Consider the following 18,341-nt stretch of genomic DNA (forward strand, 5'->3'; position numbering starts at 1 on the left):
ATGAGAAATCACTGTGAGGTCATAAGAGTGCATCAGTCGTAGTAGAGAATGGAAAGCCTGTTTATCAGCTAGACACTATTCAAAGTGCAACACATTAGTATCTTGATGTATTTATTGACTTAAATACAGTATTTGGCATCAGGCATATTAACAAACCAACTTGTTTACGTGCTGTTCTGTCACTTTCTTCAAAGGGTACCCATGCTAAAGATAGCACAGAGTATAGTGATTTGGTACAACCATCCTTGATATTGCATGTAAACAACCCTATTTCAGGGAATGTGTATATACTCCAGATGATGATTACACATTGCACTATCTTGTACTTACTGCAGTTGCAAAAATAAGGTTGAAAGCATGTTGGTTGTGGGTTTGAGTACCACTTTGGGCAAAAGATTCCTGCTTTGCAGGGGGTTGGACTACATGACCTTCTGGGTCTCTTCCAACTCTATGATTCTATGTTAGTAAAGCCTATTGAAATCTCTGAAGTCGAGAGAAGCTGAGGATTCCCTGTGATCAGGAACAGGGTTCTAGACCCTAGTACTTCTTTGCTGCGATGAGGAGCCTTATCGGCCTGAGGGTTACATTCTCTCATGGTCAACCTTCTGGGAGCCTCATGCCCGTAGCAGGGAGGTGAGAGACAAAAGGGGATGGAGTGGCAGATATGACTCTTACTTTTGTATAGTAAGCTACATTTCAAGTACTGTACACAGAAGTGAGAGGTTTACACACACGCACACACGCACACACACACAATTCAGGCAAAGTACTTGAGAAAGGTGCAGAGCAGATCTCATGATGGTTGTGGCCTGGGAGCTAGACCAAAGCTCTAGGAGGAACACATTCAGTCTCCTCATCTGAATTTCTTCACCCCTGCCCTACATGAAGCAGAATACTGTATGCAAAAGAAGCAAATAGTGACCAATTTGTATAATTTAAATATGTGGCATAATTCCTTCTGGACCCCAAATTTGGTTCATATTGTTGCAGAATTTTTGATGGTTTATTTTTCAAACAGAATACATGCAGTCTGCTTAGTCCCCTGCATAATTCTGTGAATATAGTTAATATAATAAAGGTAAAGGGCCCCCTGACCATCAGGTCCAGTCGTGTCCAACTCTGGGGTTGCGGCGCTCATATCGCTCTATAGGTCGAGGGAGCCGGCGTTTGTCCGCAGACAGCTTCCAGGTCATGTGGCCAGCCTGACAAAGCTGCTTCTGGCGAACCAGATCAGCACACGGAAACGCTGTTTACCTTCCCGCTGGAGCGGTCCCTATTGATCTACTTCCACTTTGATGTGCTTTCGAACTGCTAGGTGGGCAGGAGCTGGGACCAAGCAATGGGAGCTCACCCCATCGCAGGGATTCAAACTGCCGACCTTCTGATCAGCAAGCCCTAGACTCTGGTTTAACCCACAGCGCCACCTGGGTCCCTTATAGTTAATATGAATATTGAATATGAATATTGAAAGATGAATAATGCAGATTAGTGCCAAATTGTAAGAAATATTTGTTGTATATTAGTAAGAAAAAGGTTGAAGGATCGTATGAGATGGAGATGCAGTTTCATGTCAGGATATGGTTTTCAATTTATTCTTACAATATACTGTTTAGGTTAGGTTCCTAGTACTTTTACCATTATATATCTGCAATAAATTTATTGCAGCTAAATAATTTTATATAAAATTCACTTTTGATTGGATATCTTTTTACATTGTGTTGGAATGGAAACATCCAGTAATCAACATTTGTCCATCTTGCTTATAGGAATTGTTCAAACGTATTTGGAGTTTAAGGGACAAGCTTCACTTCTTGTTGCTATGTCATTTGCTAAACAATAACAAAATTGTTCTGTGTACAAGTACACAAGCACATATTCCAGTCACCACGGGGATCCTACAGAGTGTGGTGTCCTTGTGATGAATTATCCTTGCCATGGCCATAATAATTGCTGTATTGATTTCTGCCATCACATTGAATTTCCATGCCTCTGCTTTCATTTTTCTGGTTGCTGACTGTGGGTGTCTAGAAGTTATTTCATCTTCATTGTGGTAGACACACAAATGGGTTGGAGAAGGGAGGACACATTCACTGCCTGGTCTGCTACACCTTCAAAAGTCCTCCCATTTTGGAGAACAAGTTAGATAAGCTATCTGTATTTATTTCAAATTCTCACATTGTTCTCAGTATATGAGCATTGCTTACCTACTGTGACTGAGAGGATTAGTTCTCAGAAGATAAGGAAGTGAAATAGATGCCTTTTATATACTGGGGTCTGTTATGCATTTAACATAATGGTTTAGGAGACATCAACAGCAGCATCTCATTTCCCTAGCCTGATGTCTTTGGATAAAAGTAACAGCTAACAGTTAAGTTGCTCTGTACATATGATAGTACCAACTATTTAAACCTATTTGTTTGTTTTCTAAAGCTAAGGGTTTTGTCGCATTAATTAGGAAAAGCCTTCCTAAATGTTTTTGTCTATTCTCTGTGCACCAATTTTATCACTGAACCGGATGTGTAGGACGCTTGCCCTTGAAAAATCAAGTACTGTACCTTCCCCAGAGCTGGAATGTAATTAGACTAACGTAGCAAATTTAGTCATAGAAACTCTGCCACTGGTGTGGAAGGATTGCTATACCTGATGGTAGGTGACAGATGGGAACTAGCAGAATACAAGCATCTTAGAATATGTGTACTAAAGGGGTCAGAAGAACATCCAGTGCCAGAACTATTAGCTGCTTCAGGTGATAATATAGGCCAGTTAAAAACATTAGTTCTGTCATATGTGCCTAATGTGCCGTCATGAAGATGGTGCCATGACTTCTGTAACTGCACTTCCACACTTCAATGCTATATATCCAACGCACATCTTGATCTTGAATAATTGATATTTATGTTGGTAGTTACTGATGGACATTGAAATTTTTGGAGCCATTTAGAATTGCACTGCAAAAGCATGAAGCATTTATAGTATACTTTGGTTTTATGATGCACTCAAGACCAGAATGTGGGGTGTTTTTGCTTTTGTTGTCTTACGACTTGTCCATAATTGCACTTGCCCTGCACGTAGAAAGCACAGGTCTGAGAAGTCTTCTGATCAGTGCATAGGCACTGGTCTTTGGGTTTTGCCCTTGCTCCCCTCCTTTCCCAGGAAAAACCCGCTCTTTAGCTTCAAATCAGAACAAATGGCAATCCACAGAAAACCCAATTGCCGTTTGCCCCAACTGAGCACTAAAGAGCAGTATTCCCCAGGGGAAGGCGGCGGAAGAAGAGGAAGTCTGGATAAGCCCTTAATTTTTGATCAGTCTGAAAGAACAAATTTTATAATTAATTTTATAATGGCACAACGCATGAAATATGGGGGAGAGGGGTAGTAGCATGTTTGATTGTAGAAAATAATAAAGTATGAAATATGTAGCTAAAATAATGCTAGTATTTTTTTAAACTGTAGGGCAGTGTCCTTTAAAGTCCTTTAAATGTGTAAGCTTCTTTTATTTTTGATATTCTAGTGCTCAACTGTAACTAGTTCCAAACAAATTATTAAAGGATCACATATAAAAGAAGCGCCCAAACAAGCTTAGCAGCAGCAGCAGCAGCAGCAGCAGCAGCAGCAGCAGCAGCAGCAGCAGTGTATTCATTATTTAAGCTTAAATGGCACATAACCTACTTTATTGCATCCTGATAATACAGATTTTTAGATGGCATGGTTCAGTGATGTAAACTGTGACATTTTAAAAAATTTAATCTTCTAAAACTTTGTTGATTTTACTAATATTATTAAAAAGGGAAGATTACACTGTGAATATTGTACCTCAATTTTATTGTAATAATTTTGCTGGTTACCAGGTGGGGTGGCAGTTGAAAAATTTGGTGAATGCACTACGAGAGGATCCGAGTGGTGTTATCTTAACTTTGAAAAAGCGACCTCAGAGCATGCTTACCTCAGCACCAGCTTTACTGAAAAATATGAGATGGAAGCCCCTTGCTCTGCAGGTAATGATGCTTAATCATAAATCATACACCATCATATTAGCTATAGATTATCTCAATGCTGCTTTATTGTGCCTCATCTCAGCAGCATATGTGGATTTAGTCTTGTATGCTTTGACAATGGTTTTTGACATGATCTTTGCACATTTATTCTCTAGAGTTCAATTAACATTAAATCCCAAACTTGCAAAATTTAGACAATCTTGTATTCCTCAGTTGCATATATCTCAGTTGCTCTATTTCACATAACTTTAGATATGCTTTCCACCATATATAATGTTTATAGGTTACTATGCAACATTAAACAGGAAACAGTTTGTTACAGTATGCGGTCCTGATTCAATAAAAATAAAAAAATTGAATAGACCACGTTGTTAAATCCATTCTCCACCTCTAGACTCCCGCCCCACCAGTTCAAGTGTATATAAGCAAGAGACACACAGAGTAGAAGAAAGTGGTAGAGCCCTGATTCATTGTTGCTGGGAAAGAAACAGTGGGTAGAGTTTCCATGCCAGGAGCTTCAAGGTCTTCCTTCCTCTGCCCATAATTAGACATCAGGTTCTATAGACACAGAGCAACGAGGTAGGGGTGAGGAGTGTGTGGCAAAAAAACAACAACAACCTGAGTTGGAACACAGTACAGAGCAGCCAAAGTAAGAAGCTTTTCAGGGATGTCAATGTAACCCTCACAGATGTGGAAATGTAATTTCCTGCCTTGGTTAAGTTTCGTTTACTTTCCAGGCAAGTAAATAACAGTGAGTATTCTTCACATATTGGTTTCAGCCCCAGACAGGCTTGTACCTCCCTTTGTCTATTCTGCCGACAAAGAGAGGGAAAGGTGGGTACACTTAATGAATGCCATCACTTGTGAATGTTACTGAATGCCCTGCCTGCCTGCCTCTACTGCTGTGCTTTGTTAATCATGTAATAGAATAGGAATGATGGCAATAAAGGAAAGTAAAAATATATAAAGGAAAGGAAATAAAGGAAAGGGAAATGAAAACAATTATTCATATCAAACCATAAACAATCATAGATTGCTGTTTGGTTGCCTGCTAAACATATTGTCAGTATATCATAGGAGCAACTTAGAACACAAAATATGATTAGAATTTGACAAATGCTATCTTAAGCCCATCTATAGTCAGCTATATTTTACATACATACAGGTCACATCCCTGCATAATTTTGCTCGGGTAAATAGTTCCTAAGGGAAATATCCAACGTTAGTCATACTCAAGACTAGATCCATTGAAATCCATAGATTTAAGTATATTGGGTTATATCCAATGCTAGTCCTACTCAGAGTAGACATATAATGTTGGTCCATTAATTTCAATTGGTCTGCTTTCAGTATACCTTTGTTGAATATAGTATTTTGCTGACCTGATTTTTAACTGATTCTTCTTTCTTATTTTAAGTTAAACCATAACTCTGTATTTTTGTTTCCTTGCAAAATATTTGTTATGATAAACTGGACTTCTATACAATTTAATTAACAATTGGATATATAAAGGCTTGTTGCTTTTTCTAAACTAAAATATTGATGTTGTGATTAATATGTCACTTAAAATATCAGCAGGTACACTGAAAACCCTTTCCCTCCCAAGGAACACTGTTTTCCTTCTTGGGTACATTCCAGAACAGTTACAGTGTTCCTGTTTAAAACAAAAAGCAAGACGTGGAAGAACACTAAAGTGGCCTTTAAAATGTTTTTTTATAAATGTATATTTATTAATATAGATCTAGACATAAAGATAAAAATCTAGAATTCATTTTGTAGGATGGGGGTGGGATCACAGTCTCAATAATTGTAAAACATAAATCTTACACAACTAACAAAAGTCTGTTTGCTGATCGTGATAGTTCAGAATTATATAGTTCTATGATGTTATTCAAATCTGAAAATGCAACTTCAATTGGAGTTCCTATTTTATGACATTTTATAGCTTTGTAAAATATTTTTTCTCATTTTTATGTTCTGATCTGATCTTTTATCCAAAAGAGGTTCTTTACTTTCAGTGAGCTCCTATATGTACAAGTTAGAACATTAGTAAAGAAAACTGATGGGAAATTAACAAAACCCTCTGTGTAAACATGGAATTTTTAACTGTATTAATACCGTAGATATCAGTAGCCTTTAGTCTTAATTTTCATGAACGGTTTCATGAAACTTGCCTTCTTAAGACTGATACACTGTTATTTCTGTAAATATGCCCATGCATATTTATGCTTACACCTTTGCATTAATGTAATGTGTAATATTATAGCATGATTTATTAAATATGTTCCTGAAATAAAAGTATGCTTATTTTGCAAGATACGGTTTTCATAATTAAAGTTGAATATGCGTTACACTTCTGAAACACATAGGACAAATGCTTCTTCCAAAGAACTGGAGAACATTCCTACACTTTCAGATAAGCATAACTTTAGACTAACAGGGGTGCCATTTCCATAGTCATTTTGCAGCCATTATGGTAAATGCGCTGCATTTGAATAGTTGAGAGATATTCTCACACTTCACAGAATGGGTCTGCTTCCCCATTTGTAAAACATGAGGATGTTTCTATGACCAGTAACAACATTAAAATACCACCAAGAGGGAGATGATGTTCTTTAGCAGATTGCATTGCAAATCCTCATGCTCTGGAAGTTAGATAAGGCAGCTTTTGAAAACTTTTTTTGGGGTGCAGAAAGAAGAGAGACACCAGGCTAAAGCACCCAGATTCAGAGGACATTTCTCAAAATCCCAAAATCCCCCTCTCCCATACGCCAGCCTGATAATCATTTAAAATTAGTAATGATTTTAAAGTTGTTTTACCAGTACCAGACAATTTGGCTATAAGCAGAATTTACTGTACTTGAACATGTCATTCCCAAACTTTGGAATGTGGGGATTCCCACAAGAACACAAACTTATTTTGCATTGTTTTCAGTGCATTCTAAGGGATAGTGAAATGGTCCTTAATTTATCAAGTTAAGATTTATCCCTGGAAGGTAATATACCGGTAGTATGTGAATTATATCAAAAACTGTGACTCACCTAGTGATTCACTCTTCTTTTACAGCATCCTGCTTTTAAACACTTTTAATGAGTGAAGTAAATAAATTTTACTCTTTATTCTACCCAACAGTCATTTATGCAGAATGTGGAAAGTCAATCTTGGGATTTATTATTCAGAATATGGCTGTGATCCTTTTCAGAAAGTAAATCCCATTGAACATAGTGGGACTTCCTTCTGAGTTAATTGACTGGAATTTGTTTTTGTTTTTTAATCAGTGGGACTTGGAAGTAAATATAGTTATATTTGGACTGTAAATTAGTAGCCAAAGATCCAGATCCAGAGTATTATCGTTATATTACTGTTTCTTAGTGTTTTGCTGATGCATGTTCTTAATTCATCTTTCAAATTTAAAATATTCGTTGCAATCCTAATATGTTTTACAAAATTTACAAACTGAAATTTCAGGATTTATACATGATTTTTAGGTTTTTTTTCCATGTTCCTTAGAGGGATCATCATTTGACCATACCCTTTGTATTGTTTTGGTAATCATAACTTCTATATAGTTTTTATTTAACAGAACATTGAAATAAGCATATTATTTTCTCAAAGCTATTGGCTTAAAATTATCTGAGTTTTTTGAAAATATGTTTCTTTCATTTCCAGGTTTTAAATATATATTTTTATCACCCTCCTTTTGTGATATATGTTTCATTTCCCAATCCTGTTATTTCCCTTTTTGGAAGGAGTGGAGATGGAATGATGTTCTCTTTCGATAGTTTCCAATAATGTAAATAATGCCTCACAAAGCTAAGTACTGGTAAACTTTAATCAAAGATGGGTTTGCTGCTGGGGAACCTACTATTCTGCCCTCTGGAAAATACTCCTTTAAAAAGTGCTTTGGACTAATTTGGTAATCTATATAATGCTGTTTCAACAGACAATGAAGAGTGAAAAAAATATAAGATCCCAAATATTAATTATGTGTATAAGGTTTCCATTTATGTAAGTGAACATTGGTGTAGTTCTAAATAGAAAAATATATTTTTCAGTGTTTATCCATAATTATCCCTTTGATTCTAACCTATAATTTATCCCTATAGTCATACAACATTTCATGTTTAGAAGTTTTAAAATTATTCTGACTGTCATGTTCTGCTGAGGTTCTGCTGTTAATTCAATATGAGCAATCTGATACCTGAAATGATTTTTGCTAAATTAAACGTTTCTCTGCTGTGCTATTTCCCTTGAAGAAATACAATCTTTATCATTAAAGGGTCACACATTCTGTATATTTTTTGTTGTTACTCCCCCTTGATTTTTGCTAGTTAATAAATATTTTTTGAGCACAGAAACTTTCTTGTCTGATGGATAGGACAGTCCTATGATCACACTGTTCCTCATAGCCACTGACTAGGGCTATCACCAAAGCTAAAGTTGTGCTCCATTAGCACAGCCATCTAAACAAAAGGGAAGTTTCCTTACTGGGGGTTGCAGGAACTATGAAGCAGGCAAGGAGACCACTTGGGTGCAAGTGGTGGAAAACCACATGTGAAACAAACACAAATAAGAATTTGTTATCAAGCCTGTTCTATGGTGGTGGCATCTACTGGTACTTCTCTAACCACCCAACTGAGGAGTTTAATTCATTGGTTCAGGAGCTTACCTGGTTCATTAAAGCATATGGACAAGTATTTAGATAAGTAGGCCTAAACCATAACCACATATCCCTTGCTCTTCTTGGCCTGTAACATCTAGCAGAAAGAAATTGGCTAAGTCCAGGAGGTAGTGAATGCCTCTTTGTGGAATGTGAAGATGGGAGTGGGTGTGGGTTTCCACCTGAACTGAATGCCATGGTTCTGTAACATGCTCCTTGGACACCAAAATTGTAACAACTATAACAAACATGATCAAGTCCAGTGACCAACATGCTTGCCTGGACCTGAACAGTGGTAACTGTATAATAGTGTTTGATAAGGACTGGCTTTGGTAATAAAATTGCTTGCCAGCATATTGGATGACCTCTGCAAAGCAGGGTTGACCCTTATCTATATTGGCTTATTACAGCTAGCTGTAGGGAGTTGACTGGGTGAGTCCAGCAAGTGACTAATACTTCATTGGAGCAGGGCAGGTGCCACCTGCCTTAAAGAAGGTGGTGGTGTATCCTTTCATACCTGTAGGTGATGATGGATTGGATGTGAGACAATAAAATGAATCTGAATCCTGAAAAGGCTTTTCATGTGTGAGTGGTGGGGAGGCAGCCTGATATGGATGGGGTTGCACGCCTCTGGAAGGAACAGGTTTGCAGCTTGGGGTGTTCCTGGATTCATCACTTTTACTGGGATGCTCAGGTGGCCTTGGTAACTGGAGCCCCTTTTTCTGTTCTGGCTGGTTTACCAGCTATGACCGTTTTGGACAACAATGACTTGGCCACTGCATTCTATACTCTGGTAACTTCCAAATTGGATTATTGCAATGTGATTTATGTGAGGCTGCCTTTGAAGACAAGTCAGAAATTTCAATTGGTCCAAAATGCAGTGCACAGATTACTGGCTGGGGTTCTGTTTAGATCTTGTGTGACCTCTGTTTTAAAATAGCTGCACTGGTTGCCATTCTGTTTCCAGGCCAATTCAAAGTGCTTACGTGTTCTCCAGTGCTGCAGTGGGGCAAGACATTCCATTCATTGGTGTTTTGAGTGCTCTGTGTATCTCAGGGAAAGTGAAAGATAAAGGGTGTTGGGGAGTCCTACTTCATTGTTTGTGCTCCCGCTCCATTGCTTATTCATGCAGGGTAGAGTGACTTGTCCTTGCATCTCCAGTTGTAGCAAGTGTTAGCAGTGCACCCTTCTTACTTTGTTGTAAGTCTTGGCTGTTTGTGCAAAGGGGTCTTTTACCGCAAAAGTCTCCTTGGGGGTCTATAAGTTCAGTGCTCCAGGAAGCTCCAGATGTGTAAATATATCAAGTGTCAATGTATGTTCATAGAAAGACTTATAAGCCACCCCCCCATTTCCAACAGATTATAATTCAAGGATGCTCTGTTGTACCTTTTAAGTGTAAAACTTGTGATGCAAGGAAACTTGAGAAGCTTTAATGTTTGAATGCATTATTTCAAGCTTTTTTCAAGTTAAAATGCTTACATAAAGTTTGCAATAAATCAATGTAGATTCATAATAAATTATGGTCATTTAACCAGTACCATGAATTAGAAAATTATTTGGTTTATAACTAGCTGAAAGATTTGTTGCTTCCATGTGTCTTAGTTGTTTTTATATGTTTAGTTCATGTGTTTTGCAAACATAACTCAAATTATTGGATATTTCTGTAGCCAACTTTCCTGCATATTAGGACAGCTCAAACTTTCTCTGCTTAGCAAGGGAATTTGAGCCATGAGCTAATTTGCAGCTGGGGGGGGGGGTTGTCTCCCCAGAATCTCATAGGGCTTCTGCATATCAAATGGCTGGGTGAGATCAGGGGTGGGGGGACACTGGGCCTTCTTAAAGTGTCAGTTGCCCTCAGACTCAGCCTTTCTCCTTTTGGGGCTGAATTTTCCAACTCTCACTGCCTCAGTTCTAGAGTCTCCCACTGAGGCATGAGTGGTTGCTGGTTTACAGGGCCAGAAAGGAATTTTACTTTTAACCACAATGGACCTTCCATTGAAAGGTTTTCACTTTTCTCCCAGTGGATAGCAGGTGTTTATTGGGTGTCTTCTACAAATCTGTTTGTCACAACTTGAGCAGAAATGGCATTGGGTAGGATCTGAACACAAGGGCCTTTAGTAGGTGCACTAGCTCCTGGCCTGAGCATGGGTGGGTGGGGTCTGGTGTCACACATCTCAGGTTACCAGCAGGATTCCAGCTGCAAGTTGTGCACCGTGCTGGGTCCTGTTATGCTGGTCAACTTCCAAGGAATTCCTTAGTAGGTGTTTTGGGATGGTGTATCTGTTTTCAGATCAGACCCTGATCTTACAGGATGACAGACCCTGACCCAATGCCATGCCAACCCTGCTTACCTCATTGTAGTCAATAAAAGTTCCGGCCTGTTTTCACCTACTCCTGTGTCCTGGTCATTATTCACTCTCTACCTGGCCTAGGGAGGGCCATCACAATGTGCCTGCCATTCAAGTGTATCTTCACTGTTATTAAAATAAAAAATGAGAACTTGCTGGCTGCCTTAGGAGATGCAAATAGAATGAACATGATAGGGAACAAGTCTACTCTGCAGCGTTTATTCAAATTCAAATAAAGCAATACCTGTGAGAAGGAGAACTATGCAAGACATCCAGGCGCCACATGTTCACTCAATCAAGGCTCATCCCAGAATTTGAAGCTATGGGAGACCATGCAATTTTCCTAGCAATTGTTTCTCAGTCTGCATATGTTATACAATTGCTGAATTTTAGCAACAAATTGTGTTTGTATATAATTTTGCTCCTGACATTTCAATCCTCCCTTTTTCACACACAGTGGAGTATCTTTGTTTTCATCTTACCATGAGTCTTTAGGACTCTTGCTGCTATTAAAAATCTATGTACAGCCAGCTGTGTGCTAGCAGCTATGGTGAGGATATGCAATTGTGAAATCTGTGTTTTACTGTTTGAAAACTCCTGGCTGTAATATAAATGCTAGTAGACATGAGCCAGTCTTTCTGCCTGAAGGCTGAGAAACATACCTAAACAGTTGCACATCAACCTCCTCTCAATCACAACCCATGTTGGGGAGAGCAAACCACCCTTGAGGGAGATGTGATGCTGCACCACATAGACAAGGTTGCTGGGTTGCTGTGACATTCAGATTGTGTGTAATCTAGCAATTACTGTATAGTTTCTGACCCAGAAACAGACACACTCATCAGGCAAATTTGTTTTCACTAGTTTTATATCTTGTACAAAAATATACTAGACATAATTTTTTAATGTTAATTTTTGAGTGCATTCGGAAATATTTGTACTCAAAAGTAAATTCAGCTAAATTCAATGGGACTCTCTCCCAGGTAAGTGTGCATAGGACTGCAGCCTCTGGACCTTTTTTTAAACGAAAACAATTGAAATCTGAATTACTATTTGTGATTTCATATATTAAATTAAAACTACATGAAATTAGTGTTTCTTAATTGCGTGACTGAAATTTTACAATATCTGAACTATAAAGTGTGTAACATGTGCCATTTTCTAGGAATGCCTGGGAATGTTAAAAATTGAGAAGGTTGTATTACACAGAAAATTGTACTCTACAAAATGGAACACCTTGTTGGAATTCCCCTGTTCATGCAACATTGAGCTCATATTTATGATGTCAGCTACTAGCTTTGCTTCCATCTTGAATATTGCCTTAATAACAAAAATGACTCAGTTATTTAAATTAACAATTAAGTGCATCTGAAGAATAAGATGGCAGTAACTGTGAAAAGAACCATCTGATTGAAATTGGTTTGTTTGTTAATGAGAACCTTTTGAAGAATGTATAACTTGAACATACTTTGGAATTCCATATGTTGCCAAATGGTGCTCAGGCAGCTTCTTGTCAAATAACAATCTTTCTTTCATAAGTGCATCACTACTTTGGAATATTAATATCTTAATTTAGAAGCAGTGGCAACTAAGGAACCCCACGCCCTGTAAACACAGAAACAAATTTGATAATTTCTGTTATGGAATGTTGAAGCCACCTTTGGCTGTCATAATGAATTGAGCATGGCACATTTCAGTCTACATTTGAATGATAATGGGGGAGCCTTATTCATGAAGATTCAAAAGGTTGCTAACCAAGATTATTAAAATCTAGAAATCAAATAATGTGTGGGTTTTTCCTGCTAGCACCTTTGAAGTGATGCTATCAACCTGAACCACAGCAGGACAGCCATTCTATAATTATTGAAAATGACTTCTGAATGAGAAACAGTATTTATGCTTGCCTCATTTTTTCAGTGGTGATATCTATTTGCTAATGCTGTGCCTTTCAGTCAAGATTATTGGGATTCAAGAGATGTTTTGCTACTTATAGTAGACATTTTTCACTCCTGCTCGTAAAATTGAAGCTTTGCTACTCTGTGTATTGTTTTTTATCCAGAATAATGTCTTCTATTTTAGTAGGTACTCCAAACATCTTTCTCCTTAGGTCAGATTTCCAGAATTGAGAGGGAGCTCTCCTTCAGATTTTGAATCTATGTCCATTTTTAATGTTCATGTTGATGTATATCTATTCCATTTTTGTGTGTGTCTTTCCATCACATTACATCTCACTATACCACCAAGCATACCTTGCCAGATTTTGCAGACCTCATATTTCAGTCTCTGTACCCTACAAAGGTGTCATGATTAGTATTTACAGTAAAGTCCCAATTCGCTGTCACAATTTATTCATTTTTCTTCTTACAAAGGATGATCTACTATGCCCTCTATCCCTGAAATCCCAAAATGAAATATTTGTGTCCTGCTAGAAACACAACATGATTGCTATTGTAGATGCAAGTCCTAAATGGTGTTTAAATGCATTTGTTACCAGAAAAATATCAAAACAAGTCCATTGTTTGGCAAACATAAAAATGTGTCTGCTTACTTTTAATATTCCAGTTAAAATAAAAGCAAATTAACTATCCTGGAAATTAGAGTTATTACATGCTATGACAACTAGAAGTCAGTGGACTCCCCACCCCCAAAAGCAAGTACTATAGCTGTTTAGCATAGCTAACCAAGACATAGGGTTTAAAATGTGTTAACTGAAGAAGTGTCTTTTAATGAACACCCCTTGCTAAAAACATTGGAAGAACATTGTTTATGTGACTTCTGTGAAGCTAAGAACCAAAACATGTAACATTGGGAATATATCCAGAAAGAGATATTTCAGCTGTGTCTGTGTGATGCAATTTATATTAAACTCTAGGAATATGATTTGTATATGTTGTAGCTTAGGAAATTTACAACATGTAGGCACCTAGCAGTTGAGGAAAGGGGTGGACTGAAACAATCCTTGTAATGTCACCAGTATATATTCCCTGGATGACATAGAATACTTTTATCCATGTAACTCACAAAGAGGTCAGCTATGCAAGCATTGCATTTTCTGGTGCATAAACATTTCGATTTAAATTACTGTGACAATAAAAACATGAAAGTGATTCAGTGATAATCACATATACATTTAATTCTTTATATTTTGTTTTAACCAGCCTCTTGTACCTAGAAGTCCTACAAGCAGTGTGGCAACACCATCCAGTACTATAAGCACACCGACTAAGAGAGACAGTTCAGCCCTTCAGGACCTCTACATACCTCCTCCTCCAGCAGAGCCTTATATTCCCAGGTGAATTCTCGCTGTTGATCTTCCTGATAATTTGTAATCGCTCTCATAACAAAGCGAAACTACATCCTTTTTTGGGAAGTGGGTGGGGGAGAGGTGTGAAATTGCAAACTTCTTCTACCAGATTGCAAACTTTGCAATATAAAGGGGAGATCCACAAACCAAGATCCACAGACCAACTGTCACCCACCCATAGACATGACAGCCTTTACAGAGAAAGTTACTTATGGAAGAAGAAATCTCACACCCATTTTCAATGACACTGCTTCCTGTCCTTACAGTTTTGAGGGGGGGGGGGGACACCATACAGAAAATGGAGTTTCAGTGACTCAAAGGAATATAGCAATATTTCCTTGGTACTAGATACTCAAATCGTTCATGTTAGTTTTGAACAGATTTCTCATATAGTTTAGAATTCTGCCACTTCATTTTGTACAAATTAGGCCTCTTCTGCTAGGCCTCTTCTGCCCCCAACCATCCAAGTAAAATAAAGGACACCATAGACTGGCTTTTTGGATGGAAACAGGCCACAACTTTTTGAATGCAGATGAAAAAGTTTTGGCTTAGGCTTGAGGCTTAGGCATTATTTCTGGCCCATCTGCCAGAAGTGATGCCATAGGTCAATCCGGCCACGGGGGTTCCTAAGTCTTATGTCAAATAGAGGGAGCCCCACAGGAATCACTGTCTGGGGGAGTGCTATCGGTCCTGGCCCCTAACTGGGCATAAGGACGTACGCAACTCCCCCCCCCCAATCCCTTTAACAGCATGCCCTAGCATTGGAGGGGCAAGTGGAGACCACAACTGTTCCTCCATCCAAGACTAAGACTGTCCCAATGCTTAACTAAGTTGTGACAATTGCCATGAGGTAGGCAAAACCATCATTATGCACAGTGCTACTTACTTTCCTCCTTCATGTGGCTATCAGAATGCATCCAAATTTATTTTTCCCCTCAAAGGGATGAAAAGGGGAATCTTCCATGTGATGATATCGGAAGACACTTAGTGGGAAAACCAGTGCACAAGGGATCTGAATCTCCAAATTCATTTCTGGACCAAGAATACCGAAAGCGTTTTAATGTGGTTGAAGAAGATGCTGTTTTATACTGTTATGAATATGAAAAAGGAAGAACAAGTAGCTCTGGAAGGAGAGAGAGCACTCCAACCTATGGTATGGCACTCACTTATAATGAAAATATAATCCTTCATGGATCTTACATAGTTTTGTCCTGGAACATACATTTGTTTGTATCCATTAGAGTTCATGTACCACATATTTCTTCTCACATTATGCTGTGCTTTACAGCATTGTGTATTACATCCAGCCCTGGCTTTCACAAGACAATTATTCAACCCCTCCTGAAATAGCCAAGAGCCAGCATAGTCATTTGGCCTTAACAGTCAATATGAGGCTCATACTATGAGCCTTAGCCTACTTTGCAGATCAGCTTCTTCACCTCCGCTTTTCCTTCCTGATTCTTCTCCCATGCCTTCTGTTCCACACATACACATGCCCGCTTTTCTATTTTGATTTTGGTTTTTGGTCCTCTCTTGATTATTTTGTACAGGGTGTTCTTTTGTACTTGTTCATAATTTGCATGCAAATGCCATGTACATAAAGGCCCCCCTCCTAGGTTTACATGGTGCTCTTCAGACTGCATTTGCATCAGTATTCACCCCTAAACTTCACTAACTGCCTCACAACATGGAGGTTCATTTGCTTCTTCCATGTCTTCTTCCAATAGTCATTGATAAAATACTATTTCAGTGTATTTGCGGCTTTTTAAAGACACCTGTGCTAGTTCTGTGTCTGTGCTAATTAATTTCATAGCACATTGTGCACTATGCAAATAATTAATGATAAATTCTGATTTAATTTCGTCCTGAACTTCCACAGATGGTGAATCTTTTTGCTGTTATCTCTTCATTGTGTTTATTGTTTTATAAAGCTTTAGCTTCTCCTTTTCCCTCTCCCCTCCCCTCTCTGGCTGTCAGATTCTTAACTTGCTGTTTATGAGCCTACCATAGATTTAAAATCATTGTTTAAGGTTTCACTGTGTAATATTAAAGTCTAACTTGTGTGGACAATTTTCTTGGCTGAAAATGTCATGCTTACATAAATCCTGAATCTGTGTGAAAAGTGTTTGAGCCTTGGTTTAGCTCTATAAATTACCCTTTCAGACTTCTCTTCTTTCCTTGAATGATACTATTTTATCTATATAGCTGTTATTTAAATAAAAGCTTTGTTTCATTGTTTTTTTCCATTTTCAGTGCACCACAATTTAAGCTTCAATTCTGAAATGGCAAATCTGAAAGCAAAATCACTTTTTAATTCACTTGACTTTTAAATGTGACTCCTTTATGTCTGGAGCACAGATAATTAGATTGAAGGAATACTACAACATCTGATAATCTGTCAGTTTTTACCTGGAACACACATAAATTGTGGCAGCTCTTATTTACAATATTCACAACAATAAAGCTAATATGGTCCTATAGTGTTATAAAAAGCTGGAAGTCTTTTCTTATTGGCATATAAAGATTTGTATTAATTTTAAATCCAGATACAAAATTAAAATTAAAATTGCTGTCAGACTGAAAAGAAAATAAGTTTTGCAGTCATATTTATATAACCTAAAATGTACATTACTCTCCCATCTTATTCCTGATTAACTCTCAGCTATCTCTTTGCCTTCCACTTGCATCTTGGGAGGTCAGCCCTGCTACTCTCAAATTGTTGCCTGTTGTAGCCATGGCATCATCAGTTCTATAAACTTATGTTTCCACATGAGGCCTAGGGATAGGCTAATTGATATGAATCAATTCTTTTTGAAGACACCATGTTTGCTTAAATAATGGTGCTTGTGCGTATAGACCTCACATGGACAGAGGCTAATACTGTAACCATTTGTATGCAGTCTCTGCCATATTGTGTGTCTGTCCACAGAATCTCACGTACAATTGTCCAGTCTTACAGACTCTGAATTAGGACTTTCTGTGTTATAGATAGTATTGGTGACCAATTCTTCAGCCTTTTTGAACATGATATTCCGCAGTAATTTTTCCAGGACATTGGGTTACTCCTTTAAGAATTCCATTTTGTACCTAATTTATTGCTGGAAAAGACACAATCTTTTGCTTCCATTGGAGCGCTTACACAGTAAATCCTACGGATGTATGCAAGATTTATTGAATGCTAAATTGCTCTATGATGACCCAAATATAAGTTATTATAATGTGAAAAGTTAGATCAGGTTAACAATATTTTAGAAGAATTCAGATTGATGGGTATATTTAAAGGGGGGGGTACTTTTTTTCTTGTATGCACATAGGAAAATAATTCAAAAACCATTAAGTTACAAGTAGCCTACTCATGATAAATTACTTTTGTAGCACAAGAAGGAAGTGTAAATACATTAATCTTGTAACTTTGTTACAAATATTTTGAAGTCAAACACTTTTATATATTTTGCTGCAGGCAAGCTAAGACCTATATCTATGCCAGTAGAATATAACTGGGTAGGGGATTATGAAGATCCCACCAAGACAAAAAGAGATAGCAGGAGAGGTAAGTGACCTCAGGTACTAATTGTACATTTGAATTGTGTTTTAATATACATTTACAGAAATTATTGAATATATTTATAGAAGTTATTAAAATGTAAATTGTCCTTATTATTCCAGATCATTCTACACAGTGCAGGTTATGTTGTTAATATTTGAGAATTCTTGTTGATGGTTCATTGCCAGTGTCACAAATTGGCAGTTAAGAACAAATTGCCAACTTCTCAATTTTATAAGACCATGCATGATACTATTGCAATTTGATTCCCAGAGAGAAGCAGCAGGGAAGTAATTGAAACTCAACCCTAGCTTTTGAGGGGTTTCCCCACACATATTTGAACAACATAATTTAAAATCTTATTATTTCAATGTCAATGAAATACTCTTGTGAGAATATATGAGATGTTAATAGAATTCATCTTGATAATACATATTCTTCATATTCATTGGAGTTCAGTGACACATACTCCAGGTAAGCTTGGATAAG

At 37.7% G+C, this 18,341-nt stretch overlaps 1 protein-coding gene across 2 annotated transcripts in view; it reads left to right on the forward strand.

The window, feature by feature from the left end:
- The window catches only part of CNKSR2 (connector enhancer of kinase suppressor of Ras 2), a 144,177-nt gene that overhangs the window by 76,326 nt on the left and 49,510 nt on the right, over positions 1–18,341 (forward strand). Inside the window, exons 9-12 of one of the 2 annotated variants that reach the window (XM_035115478.2) lie at positions 3,849–3,995; positions 14,163–14,296; positions 15,250–15,461; positions 17,769–17,858. In XM_035115478.2, coding sequence (XP_034971369.1) covers positions 3,849–3,995; positions 14,163–14,296; positions 15,250–15,461; positions 17,769–17,858 — 583 coding nt within the window. The remainder of the gene's footprint in view (positions 1–3,848; positions 3,996–14,162; positions 14,297–15,249; positions 15,462–17,768; positions 17,859–18,341) is intronic. The other variant, XM_035115480.2, reaches the window with a different exon arrangement.

This window comes from Zootoca vivipara, chromosome 4 (genome assembly GCF_963506605.1).
Source record: "Zootoca vivipara chromosome 4, rZooViv1.1, whole genome shotgun sequence".
Lineage (NCBI taxonomy): Eukaryota > Metazoa > Chordata > Lepidosauria > Squamata > Lacertidae > Zootoca > Zootoca vivipara.